The sequence below is a fragment of the Echinops telfairi genome, unplaced genomic scaffold (genome assembly GCF_000313985.2).
Source record: "Echinops telfairi isolate 266 unplaced genomic scaffold, ASM31398v2 ScPeMD7_18;HRSCAF=68, whole genome shotgun sequence".
NCBI classification, from domain to species: domain Eukaryota; kingdom Metazoa; phylum Chordata; class Mammalia; order Afrosoricida; family Tenrecidae; genus Echinops; species Echinops telfairi.
The window spans coordinates 42,995,357-43,012,497 of record NW_022103915.1 but is presented as its reverse complement, the minus strand read 5'-3'; the positions used below and the strand labels follow the sequence as shown (position 1 = coordinate 43,012,497).

Sequence of the window (17,141 nt, the reverse complement as noted above, 5' to 3'; positions counted from 1 at the left end):
CCACTATCATGATCCCTATTCTACCTTACAAATCTGCCAGCTTATTCCAAATAAAACATATTTAAACATAGTTGCAACTGGATGCTGAAAACACGTTCTCTCTCTGTTTCACTAAACCACCTTCAAAAAATAAAGTCCAATCAAAACAGTATCTTTACAAGAGATCTGCTGGGCCAGTTAAATTCAGGGCAGAGAGGCCAGCTCAGAAGTTTACCTTGACTTTGGGGGGATTTCAAAGGAGTCATCTTGATAGACTTCTTGAAGGACCCAAGATGATCACAAGGGCTTATTAGGAAGACGTTTTAATTAAATGCATTCATGCTAAAGGGCCCAGAAAGTTGTACCAGATCTTTTCTTCCATCACAACAGTAAACCTGCTTGTCTTTCAAGGACGGCAAGGGCTGTCCTACTAGAACTGTGTGGAAAATCTTATCACATTCGCCTTACAACCCTCTTCTTGTCCCTCCAAACTTCTTTTGGTTCCCCAAACTCAAAGAAGATTTAAGAGGAGCATTCTTTGAGTCCCTCAAGAATGTCCAAACTGCCCCTTGAATCTGGTATAAGTCAAAGAGCACAGAATTCTTCCGAAAGGAAGTGGATTCTGACTCGTGGCCAGCCTATCGGAGGAGCAGGACTGCCCCTGCGGAATTCTGAGACTAAATCTTTGCAGAAGTAGAAAGCTGCATCTTCCTCCCAGGAAGAAGATGGTTTCAAATGGATGTCTTTGTGGTTAGCAGCCCAATGTGTAACCCACTACATGAGACAGAAACACCGCCTTCAGCAGGGTATAGATGTATATGGAGCACACTCAGAGAAACAATAGCTTCATAGTCGGGTTTTTTGTTTGTTTAATAAGGCTACTAGGAGCTGTAGCAATTTCCCTTGACTTACCCTCATATCAAAGGGTATAGAGAGCGTGCAATACTGAGCAGTGTTGTGTTTTGTTATAGGGTTGCTGTGAGCTCCGTTGTGCATACAGTTGCCATGAGTTATAGAAGGCTCAGTGACACCCAACAGGAACCAGAGACCTTATCAAGAATGTACAGAGAAAAACGTCCTCTTTTTTTCTTACAGGAACTGGAAGTGCTTTCACGCTAAGTTGCCTACAATTTGACTATCTTCGCAGTGGTAGGAGCCATTGCGTCCATTTGGAAGTCATGAGAGCCCATGTGACAGCGTAAAGCTGCCCTGTGGGGTTTTCTTGGCTGTCAGACTTACAGGACCCGATTGCCAGGACATTCTCTCGGAGCTGCTGGGTGGATTTAAATTGCCAACCTTTCCATTTGCAGCCTAGTCCTTAATCGTTTTGCTACTCGGGCTCCTGGAGGTTGGGCCAAGAAACTTATTGCATTAAAAACTATACAGCAAATGCTATTTTTGAAACATGTCCCCTGGTTATTGATATCTCTAAGGACATTTAAGTTCCATAGACTAGTACTGGCAGAACAATCCCTAAAGCACCTGTGCTGTTGCATTGCTAGGTGTCATGGAGTCAATCCCAACCCAGGAGACCCCATGTGAACATAGCAAAACACTGCCACGTCCTGTGCCATCCTTTCAATCACAATTACGTCTGAACCTATTGTTGCAGCCACTGTATCAGCACCATTGAGCATCTTCCTCCTTTCAGCGGACTCTCTTAAGGAAGCATAGGGTCTTTCTCCAGGGACTGGTCCCTCCTAATAACGGTATCTTTGCAAGAGATACTTGTCGGAAATAGGTGAGGCAGAATCTCTTCAGCCTTGCTTCTAAGGAGCATTCTGGTTGCTTTGCTTTGCAGACAGATTAGTTCATAATTTGAACAGTCTCTGGTATATTCAATATTCTTCACAAACACTGTAGTTTAAATGCAACAATTCTTTTGCAGTTTTATTCATGTCCAGCTCTCACGCGCATATAAGACAATTAAAAATACATGGATTGGGTCAAGTGCACTCTAGTCCTCAAAGTGTCTGAGCACGGGTAGTCAAAGAAAAGTATACATAAATTTGTTTTTAAAAATTGTTTAAAGAAAAGTATACATAAGTTATAGGTCATGGGTTCATTATGTTGATTCCTGGTATTCACAGTAGACATCCCTGGTATTCAGATTCCTATACCAATAACATAATGTAAGACTAGTCTCTTTCATTTCCTTAGAAAATATACTTTTATCCTACAAATCAATATTAAGAAAGCATGTATAGCAATGTGTATAAACACACACATTTTGTACCTTCCACAATGAGACTAATTATTATCAAATAATATTGGAAACATTAAACAGATTATCACCATGGGAGTTGGAAATATGCAAAAAATTATCTTTTAATTTATTCAAACTTGTTCAACTGTCATCAAAAATAAAAATATGGCTCTTTTTTTCAACTCCTTCCTGATGAAAGGAACATGTTTACGTTTCTGTGTTTCTTTGTGGCATTAACTGCATCACTTTTCCATCAGCCAAAAGTAGTTTGCCATACATGAGGCACTTTAACACATACTTCTAAAATTCTAATAGGGAAAAATCGCAGTCTTTGTGTTTTAGAAGGTATTTCTACACACACATACACCCAAAGGATATCCAACAATTTGAAGTTTCTACTTTTAATCGTTGATGTTTTGTTCATGAGCAGAGAGAGTTCGAAAAGGCAAGCCAGTCAGAATCCCTGGAAGTGAAATGTAACCACAATAACGGCCTCTCTCATTAATCTCACTCACGGCCACCGAGTCAACGCCGACCTGGCAGCTTGCAGCCCGAGGAGGAGCCCACAACCTCACTGGGGCTCCTGTCTAATTAATAGTGCTCCCAGCACACCGGAGAGCTTTCACCCTGAAATGTGTATGCAGACAATGACATTTCACTAAATTGTATTATAATGAAATTTCTTGAGACTTAAAGTCATAACACATACCAAACGTTTAAAACAAAACTCGCTACCTTCGAGCCAATTCCAATTCATAACAAACGTGTAGGACAGAGTAGAAGGGCCCCACTGGGTTCCCCAAGCGGTCAGTCCTTACAGAAGCAGACGGCTACATTGCTCCCAGGCAGGAGTAGGGGGGTTTGCAGTCAAGTCCTTGCCCCCAGTGCTCCATCAGCGGTACACTAGTTAGATAATGTTAAGGAAGACAGCCAAATCAGTCACGATGTGTTTCTCAGAGTAAAAAACTATTACATAGTCAATGTTGAAGCATCATTTTCAAATTCTGAAAATAAACCATCCTTGCTTTTGCAAATGAGCTCAATCTTTTCTGAAGGGATTATATATTTTCTTTGAAGTTAACCTTTTAAGGCCATCAAACAGTAATGACAAGAAAACTAATGAACATTTTCAATTAAATCCTAGTCTAACCTGCACTCCTGGTAGAAAAAACAGAAGGGATGCTTTTCAGAAGGCATTTGCAATCCAGTTAATTTTATAAAGCTTTGTCCTATTTTCTCAAAAAAACAGAAGCTAATTGTTTATGTGAAAAATGCAAGTCCTTTCTATGCTGTGGCCTAAAGAGCCCTGGTGATAGCAAGTGACAGACTGTTAACTGAAAGGCCAGCTGTTCGAACCCGCCAGCTGCTCCAAGGTAGAACGAGGAGGCTGTCTGCTCCCATTCAGATGTACTGTCTCAGGGACACTATCTACAGTTGCTGAGCATCAGAACACCACTTGATAGCCATGAGTTTGGCTTCACCAGTTTATAACAAGGCATGGTGTGAGACACAGGATATTTAGGGCTCACGTGTGCGCAGCACCTTTGAGAAGTATGTGTTGTCATGGTGAGCCCCATCACCGCCCGTTAGGGCCTGTGTCTTCAATCCCACGATGCTTTTCTTCTTTCCTCTGACCACTTTGCCTCGGAGAAGAGTTGATACCACTCTTCTCTGATCCCAGGGGCCTATGTGGAGAGCAAACCTCTTGAGAATAATGAGCAAAACGAATGTACAAATGTGTGTTATGCAATTGATGTATGTATGGATTGTGATAAGAGTTGTATGAGCCCCCAATAAAATGATTTTTTTTTAAAGAAACCCCCCCCCAAGAAGTTCCAGAAAGATTTACATTTACCTTGTAAATCAATGTGCTTTCTCTCATAGAGACCTTTGAGGATTCATAAGAGAGATGATCACATCCTTCTTTCCTCACTCTCGGAGATCTGTTGTTTATGAGATATTCTTCTGAGGGGCACTTTTACTCCAAGGTCTAGTTCTTTCTTTCGAGTTTACTATATTTATACAGACTAGCTGCATATGAAGTTACTTGCAGATGTGTCTCATGAGCAAGCACAGCAAATGGATGGAAACGGACTCCCTTTGCATACAGTGCTGAAAACTCACTGTGGTCAAGTCCATTCTGACCCATAGCGACCTTAAAAACAGGACACAGCTGCCCCTGGGGGTTTCTGAAACTATTAACTCTGTACGTGTGCGGGAAGACTAACCCTGGTGCTGTAATGAGTTATACCTAGGGCTGCTAACCTCTGAAGGCTGGCAGTTTGACACCAGCAGCCACTGCTTGGGAGAAAAAAAAAACTTTCTACAGCACTTATAGGAGGTACTAAAGAAGTACCAGACAACATTCTTACTCCTAAGGATTGACAGATCACTTCTGGTGATGCTGTTGGGTCTGTGTTGGACTGCGGGGTCAGCAGTTCAAAGCTACTAGCTACTCTATAGGGAAAGAGTAGACTGTCTGCTCCTGTAAAGACTTACAAGCCCTGGGAAACCCTATACAGACTCACGATGAGCACACATTAACTTGATGGCAGTGGATTTGGGAGAAGTCTGACAATCTGACTGAGCAACGAGACTATAACTTAATGCATCTCGAGTCAAAGATGACACTGATGTTTCTAGACCTGCAAACTAACATATCGGTGATCTCTTGGACAGAAGTGAGTCAATCCCAAAGAAAGGAAATCACGTGAGGACAAAAGTAATGGTAAGTTCAATTCTGTCCACATGGAGTTTTAAAAGACAGGTGACACATGCAAGAAGTGAATCCTACAGGGCCCTGAAGACACAGGGCTGGAGGTCAGTGAGGATGTCCTGAAAATGATGACAGAATTCAAGCTTGCTCTCTCAATGGGAAGGTGAAGGTAGAAGAAGAAAAATAGCTGAGTGAGAATCTCGGGGACAACTCACTCTTCGAAGAGCGCATTGGGGTGAGAGGAGAGAACAGAAAGAGTAGGGAGAAGGGCAAAGTCCCGAGAGACAAAAGATGACTGCATGCTGAGAGGGCAGGGGAAGCCCAGGCACGCCTCACTGTATTGGACTACACAGAGACTGGTTTCTTTTGAGTTGTTTAAAAACAAAATTTATAAATTATCAAGGCCTCATGAGAGAGGGGGGAGCGGGGAGGGAGGGGGAAAATGAGGACCTAATGCCGGGGGCTTAAGTGGAGAGGAAATGTTTTGAGAATGATGAGGGCAATGAATGTACAAATGTGCTTTACACAATTGATGTATGTATGGATTGTGATAAGAGTTGTAGGAGCCCCTAATAAAACGATAAAAAAAACGGAAGGTTTGCATCAACCTCCTGTCAAGTAACTTGATCAGTGTCATTTTTCCAATGATGTCTGCTCACGTAATGCCTGTGCCACATTCTGATAATTTTCACGATAACTCAGACATTTTCATCATGCCACAGCATACTCACTAGACCACGGTATGAGGTGAACCTAACTTTTCTGTGCACTGGGAGCTCCCAAATGTCATGTGACTTACTTTATTGGGATGTTCACTTCCTTGAGGTGGTCTGGGATGGAACCTGTAATACACAATTGTTAGGTCTGCCTATCTAGATATCAATATATCTATCAAATATCTATATATCAATATATCAAATATTCATCAGTATATCAGATATCTATATATCAAATCGTGCAAAGCCAGAAAGATAGAGGCCAAGAAAAGACCTCAGGATTTACGAGAAGGCTTGCTTATCATTTTCTAGGAAGTCTCAATATTAAGGCCTGAACCGAGATTAGACGAAAGGAGGTACTGAAAAAACGGTGATGAGGGATTCAAGACATGAACTATAGAATGTGCACTTAAATATTTACATGACGAAATGATAATAATAACTAACGACATTGATATGCTGCTTGCTATATGCAAAGCATTGTTCTCAACACTTTACAAAAAATACCTCATTTAATCCTCACTATAACCCCATGTTGGCATGGGGGTTATGCAATGGGCTGCGATCCAAGGCCCGCAGTTCGAAACCACCAGCTGCTCGTCCGCTTTCAACTCCTGCAAAGAGTTTCGGTCTCTGAAACTGACAGAGGAAGTTCTACCCTGTCCTATAGGGTTGCTATGAGTCAGCATCAGCTCTTTGGCAGTGAGTTTCGTTTATAGTTTTATAAACCTATGATTATGATTGCTTGTCTCTCACAAATGAGGACGCCTACGGCCAAGTTATATAAGTCAAAGATAGTGCACCTCGGAGCCAAGTCTCAAACATGACGGCAAAGCAGACCTTCCTCCGGAATCTTTGCCTCCTAACCAATCCACACACCGCGTCGCAGAAGCACAGGAGAAATGCTGCTTTTGTCCTTATGTTCATTTTCATCACTGGTGATAGAAGAGTGCCGACCACACAATTTGCACTCAATGAAATGTGTTACCCTAATGAAAGTTTGACTAGAAAGGGCTGAAATGTTTTATTTAAATGGTGGGGGTTGTTTTTAGGGGCCTTCATTTGGGGACTAGGAGTACAGAAATGGAACAAATGGTTGAGTCCTCCACTGCTGGTGGCAAGGTTGGCAGTTTGAACTTATCCAGAGAAACATTTGGGGGGAGGCCTGATCTGCTTCTAAAAGCTCACAACCTCAAAAGCCCCGTGGAGCACAGATGTACTCTGACCCACAGGGGTTCACCATACCCGGCTATCAAAAGATACAGCATCTGGAGTCTTAAAGGCTTAAAGGTAAACAGGCGGCCATCTAGCTAAGAAACAACAAAACCCACATGGAAGAAGCACACCAGCCTACCCTGACACGATCACTGAAGACAAAGCAGGTGCATAAGCAAATGCAGTGAAGAAAGCTAACGGTGCCCAACTGTCAAAAGATATAGAATCTGGGGTCCTACAGGCTGGAAGATAAACAAGGGGCCATCTAACTGAGAAACAACAAAGCCCACATGGAAGAAGCACACCAGCCTGTGAGATCACAAGACATCGAAGGGATTAGGGATCGGGCATCAGAGACAAAAAAAAAAAAAAAATCATAGCATTGTGAATGAGGGGGAGTATGGAGTGGGGACCCAGGGCCCATCTGTGAGAAATTGGGCATCCCTTTGCAGAAGAGCTGCGGGGAGGAGACGAGCCAGTCAGGATGCAGTGTAGCAATGATGAAACATACAATTTTCCTCTAGTTCTTGAATGTTTCCTCGGCCCCACTATCATGATCCCAATTCTACCTTACAAATCCAGCTGGACCGGAGGATGTACACTGGCACAGATAGGAACTGGAAATACAGGGAATCCAGGACAAATGAACCCCTCAGAACCAGTGGTGAGAGTGGCGATACCAGGAGGGTGGAGGGAAGGTGAGGGAGAAAGGGGGAACAGATTACAAGGTTCTACATATAACCTCCTCCCTGGGGGACTGATAGCAAAGAAGTGGGTGCAGGGAGACATCAGATGGTATAAGATATGACAAAATAATAATAATTTATAAATTATCAAGGGTTCATGGGGGAGGGGCCAGCGGGGAGGGAGGGGAAAAAATGCGAAGCTGATACCAAGGGCTCAAGTAGAAAGCAAATGTTTTGAGAATGATGATGGAAACATATGTACAAATGACCTTTACACAATGGATGGATGGATGGATTGTGATAAGAGTTGTATGAGTCCCTAATAAAATGATTTTAAAAAAATACCTTGACAACACGCATCACCACCCACCATTCTGGGACTGTTTACCTCCCCTCCTAGAATGCCTCTCCTCTCAGTGCTGTAAAACGTATGAAAACAAACTCATTGTGCTATAATTTTCCCCAAATGAAACTGACATCAGCAGACAGAAAAGCCTTATCGAAAAGGTCAGGACAGAGGTTAATGTCTCCCCTCCATCTAAGTACTTGTTCGATGTTCAGTGACGTTTGGTGATCTGAGGCTGGGCCCGCAGTGTCTCTAAGAGCTAGAATCCATTTTCCCTTTTCCACTGGGTCCTGCATAAGACTATAAGCTGCTCCCCAAGGCAACACTCACTCAGATGTTCTTCAAACTCTAAGAATACATTCCAAGGAGGGTGAAGTGCGGGTGGGGGGAAGAAGGGGAAACTGATGGACACACAGCCACACACACCCCTCCAGGGGAAAGAATGACGGAAACCATGGGGGAAGGGAGACAGTGGCTGGTGTGAGACATGGAAATAATAATTTATAATCTATCAAAGGGTCACGGGGGGCGGGGGGGCCGGAGGGGGGGAAAATGGAGGGGCTGATAGCAAGGGCTCAATAGAAAATAACTGTCTAGAAAAGAATGCTAGCAACATATGTACAAAAATGCCGTGACCCTTTAATACAGTTCCTCATGTTGTGGTTACCCCCAACCATAAAATTATTTTTGTTGCTACTTCATAACTGTAATTTTGCTACTGTTATGAATCATCATGTAAATACCTGATATGCAGGATATATTTTCATTGTTACAAATTGGACATAATGAAAGCATAGTGATTAATCACAAAAACAATATGCAATTATGTATTGTGAAATATTTATTTCTAATTACAAATAAATGAAATGTTGTCTGGAAGCATGATGTAGCATGGGTAACAGTCTTCACGCCAGGTACTTGTATGCGGGTGTTTCTACATGTGGGTGGACCCTCCTGGAAATGGATAGAGGAGTGGTGTCTTGGTTCCTAAGACCATCCAAAATACATTTTCTGATGGTCTTAGGCGACCCCTGTGAAAGGGTCATTCAACCCGGAAAGGGGTCCAGACCCACAGGTTGAGAACCACTGGGTCCTCAGAGTCTGGAGAATTATAATAGGAAAGAAAGAAAATATCTCAGCTGTACATCAAATCAAAAGTGGAAATGAGAAATGGAATCACTTTGATATTCATCTAAAAGACATACCCAAACCTCATGTGCCCCAGCGAATTGACCCTATACAATGCAATTTCCTTTTCCCACTATCTCCGTTGGTTAAGGAAACATTTAATTACTCATGCAAGCATACTTAATAGATTTAATCGCATTCTCTGAGAAAAATGAATTATGGGCTTGGATATTTAGGAGACAGAATGATTCAACTAGTACTTAAAGTGTGATGTGCTCTGCACATGAAGGATACCAATGGGCAAGGTCCATCTCCTCAAGGTCTTAATTCACATACCAGTGTCTTCATGACTTCCCAGTTAGAAGACATTACTTCTAGAAGCTGCTCTGTTGAGTACACCTAAGCTCAGATTTCAATGTGCATATCTCTTGACGTCAATAGCGCTTTGCATTTATATTTATCTGATGGGATCATACTCGAAGGGAATGAAATCCCTTTTTGATAAAATTTCAAACAATTCTTGAACCACTCTTACTGCCTAAATTCTTTTTTTCTATAATTAATTCTATCTTTTCCATCTAAAACGGTCAGAAATAAAACTGCCACCTAGTTGGCATACCAGGGAGCTTCAAAATAAATTCATGGAAAAGTTCCATTATCTTTTAATCATATTTTTCCATTACAGTTTTGAAGCCTTTGTATGTAAACATATCTCTATACTCAGCAATATTCTCCACATATAATCAAATACTAAAATAATATGTAAAATACACACTGATTTATGTAAAAATAATTATCACTGCCCTCTTTTGGTCAGGTATCTTTCAAAACTCAGCCTTTCGTGCATTAACATCTACATCCTATAAAAGGGCAATATTTCAATGCTTATTTTTAGTTAATCTTAAGTGATAAGTAGCCATGCGATATATTTTTAAGCTCACATAGTTACTGGAAAATGCTGCAGACTTTTAAAACTTCTACTCTGCTGTTGGGAAATTGCCATTTATAAATGCCCACTTCTGGGGTCACATCAAGACTCTGACCCACATTTTCACAATAACAATGGCCCCTGGTTTGGGATTGTGGCTGGTTATTGAGGTTTATTTGATTTCACAGCATATCTCTTTTATTCATGGAAGTGCTGTGTGGCATATCTTCATTTTCCCCATTTCAACACATTTTGTTTGGGACATGTCCAAGTATCTCTCAGTATATTGTCTCTAAACCTAACAACAGCAAACAACAACAGACTAAAGAAATAAACTCTCTTAATGTAAGAGATGCCCAACCATTAGCTTCTGGGAGGAAGCCCTTGGCTGCCTAGTAGAAAGCTGGCAGTCTGCTTCCAGCACATCACAGCCTGGAAGACCAGATAGAGAACCACCGGGTTCTGCACGCCCGGGTCCACCTGAGTCAAAGTCAACTCCACAGCAGCAAGTAACAGCATGTCCGGAGCACATGGAAGATCTTCTTTTTTTAATTGTTTGATTTCTAAAAGGGTTTAGAAAAGGTTGAAATAGGAGAATTATAGTTTATAAGTAACGATAAATTGTTGACCTCTCAATAAATTTAAAACATAGTCATGCGCTGAGTCAACTTGACCAATTTAACCTAAATTGTATCAAGGAATCTGATAGAGGAGACATTTTGGCTGAAATGGAAAATCTACAGCTTTGTTCCCAATAGAAAGCATTGTTCTATAAGGCATTTGTCTGTAAAATGTATTATCAAATTACACTGAATCGTGCATTGCAAATCAAATTCTGTCTAGCTTTTAAAGTAAAAGTCTTGTTCCTCTAAAATTAACTTAGACTTAGAGAAATATAGTTAATTAATTTCTACTAATATTTCTGTTAACATTGCATTCCTTTGCTCAGAAATCTTTGGCTGCCATCAACTAAAATAACATGTTTTTAAAAGGAAATATCTTTCTGAACATCTCATATTTTTAGAAATTTTAGTCCAAGAGTGACATCTAACAACATTGCTTCTAAGGCCCTCATCAAGTTGGGGGAGGACAGGGAGGCAAGAGAGGAGAAAAAGAACCGATTTGTTTCACCTGTGACAAAACCTATAGTGACCTCTTGTGGTACATTTGAACTCGAAAGGTTTATGGAACAGCACGATCTTTTTCTTCAGCTAGACTGGAGAACGGAAGCGTTGTTCCTCCATGCTAACAAAGAGCTTGCAGTCACCATAAAAGTCAAAGACAAACGGTGACTAAACTAAAGGATGTCTTTATGCAAATCTACCCAGTCAACTGTCCATCAAAATAGTCACAGCTCCTCCTCCTATTAAAAACATGGTATTCTTCCGGGAGAGGTTGGGGGAGATAGGGAGCTAATAACGAGTAAAAGAAGGAAGAAAATGTTCTACAATGGATTGTGGTGACGGTTGTACAATTCTTCAGGTGCTTGAACTGTGGAATTGTATGTTTTGTGAATTATATGTCAATAAAACTGCCAATTTTAAAAAATAGCTTTATGTTAATAGTGCAGTTAAAAGTTAGCAAGTTAGTTACATGGAAACAAAATAGGGCGATTTGTAGTGAAGCTTAAGATTTGGGGGTTCAGCCGCCCTCCAGTCAGGTATGTACTGCCACATTTATATTTTTATAATGCTCTGTCAGGGGGCTAAGCAAGGGCCCACCCTCTGGATTCCTGATCATCTAGCGGGCAGTCGGTAGGTGGTTACACACCGGACGCTAGCCACAAGATCAGCATGTGGACACCATCCGCTCCTCCTTAGGAGAAAACCAAGGTTTTCTGCTCCTGTAGAGACTTGCCACCTGGAAAACCCGCCAGGACAGTTCTACTCGGCCCTACAAGGTCACTCTGGATCAGAATCGGCTTGAAGGCACTGCGTTTGGGTGAGGATATTTCAAAAGTAAAAGCCAAACATTGCAAAACAGGAGTGAACCAATGCTTTTAAAAAACTATGTGGTTTATCAATATGTCTTCAATAGTTGTTCACTACCCTTTCACGAAAAAAATAAATCAACAACTTGATAGGGGAAAAAATCCATTTGTCTCTCACTATTGCTTTTAAATTAGATAATAGTTTGCTACTTCTTTCTTGATATCTTTAAAAATCACTATTTCTCTATTTCCTATCCTATCCTATGTATGTTCCTTTAAAATGTCAGCTTTTACACATGTTAATTATAACGCAAGGAGTCTGGTGGCCCTACAGTCCAGCACGTGGCTGCCAACCCAGCGGCGTGTGGTCCCAGTCCACCAGCAGCCAGCTCCCGTGGGAGAAAGCCATGGCAGCCTGGTTCCGTCAGACTCGCAGCCTTTGAACCCTATGGCGAGTTCTAATTTGCCCTCCTGAGTCACCATAAACTGGACCGGACTAAAAAGCAGTAGATTTTTATTTATAGCACAAAGATAATACTCAATTTTCCTATAAGAATAAGATGGCTGGATAAAAAAATTCCTTGTTCAACTGAGATGCTGAGACAAAAAGGGAAATTGAATATATTGAGCTTCTTATTTTGAGAGTTAAGTGGTCCCTAAAAGACTACCTTCTCCACTTTCTCCTTTCCTGTGCCTCTTTCTCCATCAAAAAGAAAACCACTTGTATTTTCATCTAAGCAAATGATAAGAGTTTAAAACATTTTTTAAAAACAATAGTTTCTAGTAAAAGATATTTTATAGGTGTCATTTTTCCAAATGGCACCTTAATGTATTGTCACCCTAACTACTCTTTTCTGCTTCTTTATTCAAGAATGGAAGACAAATTATGAGCGGAATATGCTCACCAATTTTAATGTCAAATTCCATCTACAAGTGCTACAAGCTGTTAGGTTTCTTTCAGGACCTCACAAATGTACTGAGCCCTACAGCCTAGCTAATGCTGATGAATCCCATGCATAAATAATTAACATTGAAATGAGGGAAAATGCCCTAATAATGTTCGGGACACAGACCACTCTGCAAACGTTAGAGCAGGAGTCAGCTGTAAGGAACCTGTCTCGCGCGGGCCAAACTCTCCTGTCCTGACACATCAACAATGTTTCTTGACTGTTACAGCCTCTTGGTTGTAATCATGTGCTCCCTTTATGTAGTGGAACAACCTGTCAAAAAGTATAGTTCCCTTTGGTGTCAATAAATGATCTAATCTTGTATTTCACATTGAACTAAAGAGAAATTCCCTACTACCATGATTTGGCTAAAAAGTGCATGTCTCCATCCTACTTAAGGTCTTTCATTATTTTATTTTACAGACTTGAATTACCATTAACAACTCACAATGCTTTCCCATAATAGACTGAGTCAACTAAATACAGACAATAAAAATCCAATCTCACTCGGTATAAAATAACAGCATGCAGACTATACTTGCTATGCTGGACTATCAAACGCACCACTGTGGTTTTGCAAAATTGCAACTGGGGAGTTGGAAACTTTATTAGGAAATCTTTAGATGTGAAAACTATGCGCAAATATGCCACCTTCCTTACTCTCTTGCTGTACGGTACCTCCTCAAAAGTTATCCGATGGATTTCGAAGTGGCGGAGATTTCAGTTCGTTACTGGCATCTGTGCAGAAATAATGTGCTTGATGTTTTCTCTTTGTGTTCATTTTTCTTTTATATCTAATATCTATTATCTGTGCATCTGTCTGTGTGTCTATGTCTGTCGTCTCTCTCTCTTTCTCTCCCTCCCTCTCTGTGTGTGTGTGTGTGTGTGTGTGTGTGTGTGTGTGTGTGTGTTTGGAGGGAGACTGAAAGACACTGGAAGAGAGAAAGGCACTGTGCTCTTTCCATGACTCTGGCCTTGCTCTAGTTAGATGCCTGTCTATTTGTTTCTCTGTGTGGTGCGATGTGTCTCTTCAAGTATGTCTCCGTATCCATCTGCCGCTTAAGAGCTGATGTTTTCCCAGAAGTAAATAGTATCATGCTCACCAGAAAGAGAAATAGTTCATACGGTAGAGATAAAGAGAAAATCCTAGCTCCTGTTTCTTCAATCCTTAAATATACCTTAAGAGCAGGGCTCTCTCTTGTACCTCTAAATCTCTGGCAACACTTTACTTTCCATGTTGGTAAGTTAGTGGCGAATGACATTCCCACTGTGACAAAGCCGACCCATCTCAGAGAATCCTGAAGGGAATTTTCTCAGGCTCAATAAATCAGTTTCTCACGATGACTGTTTATTTCTCCTCCAAATCATATAGAAATGGCAACAACCAGAGAGTACTTCTGTTTGACTAGGTCGACCAACATAATAGTGTGATTCTTAACTTTTAAGGCTCTTCCTTTAAGAGACCCTAAAGTTTCCCAGTATTTACTACACACACATATGCAAATGCTCAATGCAACTATCAAACACATTTCACACAAAGCTTGAGTCGCTGATGTAAAGGTAGTCATAGCCCCTCAGAGGTGGCATTTAAGATGCCAAAACAGATATACTTTCATTTGCTCTCAGGAGAGTCCATGCGCAGAAGCACTGACCAATGAGCAGGTATGGGCCTTGATGTGGATGCCAGATACAACTGAAAGATAATCAACCAGACACACTGCCTTAGAGATGATTTTGACCCATAGTAACACGACAGGGCAGCGTAGAAGGATTTACAAGGCTGTAAATCTGTACAAGGAGCAGAACACCTCAGGTTCTCCCTTGGTGTGGCTGGTAGGTTTGACCCACCAACCTTTCTGTTCATAGCCTGATGTGGAACTCAGTAGATCACAGAACTCCTTGATCTTAAAAATGGTGGATGTAAAAAAGTAGCACCCCCAAAAATAAATAATTTTTTAAAAGGTAGGCACCAGAAGGAAGTATTCCTAAACTAAGCAAATTCACTGATTCATGGCATATCTAAAAAAAAAATCAAAAATTCAAACCCTGGCCCATCGTTCCAGCCTGTCCAAGGAGATTTAACCAAACGTGTGATATTAGTCACCTCCAGTCACCAGTTTCCCAATGTCTTCCTCTCCACCCAGACTACCGGCTGACTTCTAAAGGTCTTCCCTGGAATATCTTTCCACAGACCAGATTGCTTGGAGATGGATTCACCCAAGAAGACAAGAAAGCTGAAATATGACTCCTATATCCTAAATAGTTGATTCCAATAAACTTTAAATTCCCCAAACTGATTGTTTTAACAATAATTTCCCTTTGTACCCCAGGTCTACATATAATATTAAGATCTGATGGTATCTTTTCATTTTTTAAGAAGAGACATATGAAGTTGCAGTAGAATGGCTAAAAATCATTCTACAGATTGAAAAGATGAATATTTTAAAAACATACTAGGCCAGGCCTATTAGTTGCCTTCTTCAACTCAAATAAAACACTTTAGAGTAGTATGTTTGGTGTTAGACACTGGTCAGCATGGAAATAATAAAGTCAATCACAAGGTAAAAGATTGAGGAGAGAAAAAAGAAAAAGGCTTTGGGACACTTTAAACAAAGTCCCCAAAAGCAAGGAAATATTCGCAATCCTGGTTTTGGAAGCAATCATATCTAAATTGTTATAATCTAACAACTCCGAGTAATCAGAGTGTATTTAATTATTTACCATCTGGCTGTGTCTCTGTATCCCTCAGAGGCAGGTAGCTTTTTAAGGACAAAGGAGGTGTCTTCATCAAATTTTTTTTTTAATCCAAAGGTACCCACAGTTTCTGGTATATAGGCACCAAACAAGGATAAATTCTAGAAATGTATGCAGAATTTCCATTGCTTTGTCCCAAGCACTACTGGGATCCATATGCAGAAATGGGTTTCTCATAATTCCCCAAGCAAAGGATCTCAAAATAAAATAGCAAGCCTCTGGAGAAAAGAGAAAAGAAGAACTTTAAAGGATTTTCAAAATATCTTGCCTATGAAATTGAAAATTACATTGAAAACGTTTTAAACAAAAGGAAGATATAGATTTCAGAAATTTCAAAGTTCATACTGTCTTAAAATATTAAATAAATAATCATTCGCATCCAAGAATCGAAGAGGAAGTGAACACATTTTAAAGGTACTTTAAGACAAGAATTAACATCAGGAGTTCAGGTAGAATGGCATTCTTGGAATTTCTTTCCCCAGTTGCTACTGTAGTTAGTACCACAGTAGCTATTGTTTCACTTCTCCATTCCTCCTGTTTAAGTCAAATCAAATACATAAAAGCCAGTGCACATGAAGGAAAGAATATTAATCATAGTAACTGCTGGTGTGTGTGTGTGTGTGTGTGTGTGTGTGTGTGCTGTTTTGTTTTGTTTTACTGACTCTCTCCTTCCAGATATAACTCCAACTACACTCCCCAGCACAAAGGGGCCACGGGAGCCCAAAAGCATTTTCAGAGACTATTATATAGCCACTTTCATATCCCGTCCCAATTTGAGGGAAACCCTTCCACGCAGATTACTCTGATAATTTGGTCGGTCCCTGTAGCCCACTTGGGGTGAAAATGTGCAAGCAGGCTTCCCAAGACCGCACTCGCGAACGCTAAACTCCACTGAATTCTTCAGATGCGCCTAAACCGTACCCACCGCATTCGCTCACCGCATCTCCCCGGGAGCTTTGCACAGGTGGGAGGGGGCGAGTACCTCTTGGGGAGCAGATATAACTAACTTTCCACCATCGCCACCTCGTTCTCACCTGGCCACCCCAAATCACGCCCTGCTGGTCACTGAAGCCACCAAGTAAGATCGCTGGTGGCCCCCTCCCCACTTGGGATGGGGTTGAGTGGGGGGCGGGGGGGGGTCGTCTGCAGGATGGAAGTAGGGGGAGGCTGTTCCGAGCCGCAGGGTAACTCTCCTTACCACTGGAGCGCCGGACGATGTTCTCCAAAAACGTGTTCTGCGGTGCCACCAGCCCTCTCTTGCCCCCCGGCATCCTGGGTCTGGAGAGCGGCGGCCAGGATCCGCGGCGGGGGAGGGGGGGATGCAGGAAGAGAAGGTGGAGGAAGAGGAGGAGAAGGTGGAGGAGAAGATCCAGCCGAAGGAAGAGGGGGCGCGGCGGCGACGGCGGGGTCCCCTGACTGTGTCTCGAGCCCGACCCGGATGAGCAGCTCTGGGGAGGAGGACCAGGCAGTTCATGGTAGTAGCGCTCCCCAGCCCGCCGCTGCCCAGACTGTGGCGGTGCCGCACACCCGGCTCGGCAACTGCAGGCTCCGCGGGGCACAGTGCGCCTGCGCCGCCCCCGCTGTCGCTGT

General features: G+C 41.8%; 1 protein-coding gene across 1 annotated transcript in view; it reads right to left on the bottom strand.

Annotated features, from left to right (window-relative positions):
* KCNH5 (potassium voltage-gated channel subfamily H member 5) overlaps positions 1-16,886 on the bottom strand; it is a 356,634-nt gene extending 339,748 nt beyond the window's left edge. The window contains exon 1 of the mRNA XM_004698639.2: positions 16,750-16,886. Coding sequence (XP_004698696.1) covers positions 16,750-16,822 — 73 coding nt within the window. The 5' untranslated portion in view covers positions 16,823-16,886. The remainder of the gene's footprint in view (positions 1-16,749) is intronic.
* Positions 16,887-17,141: the final 255 nt, after the last annotated feature.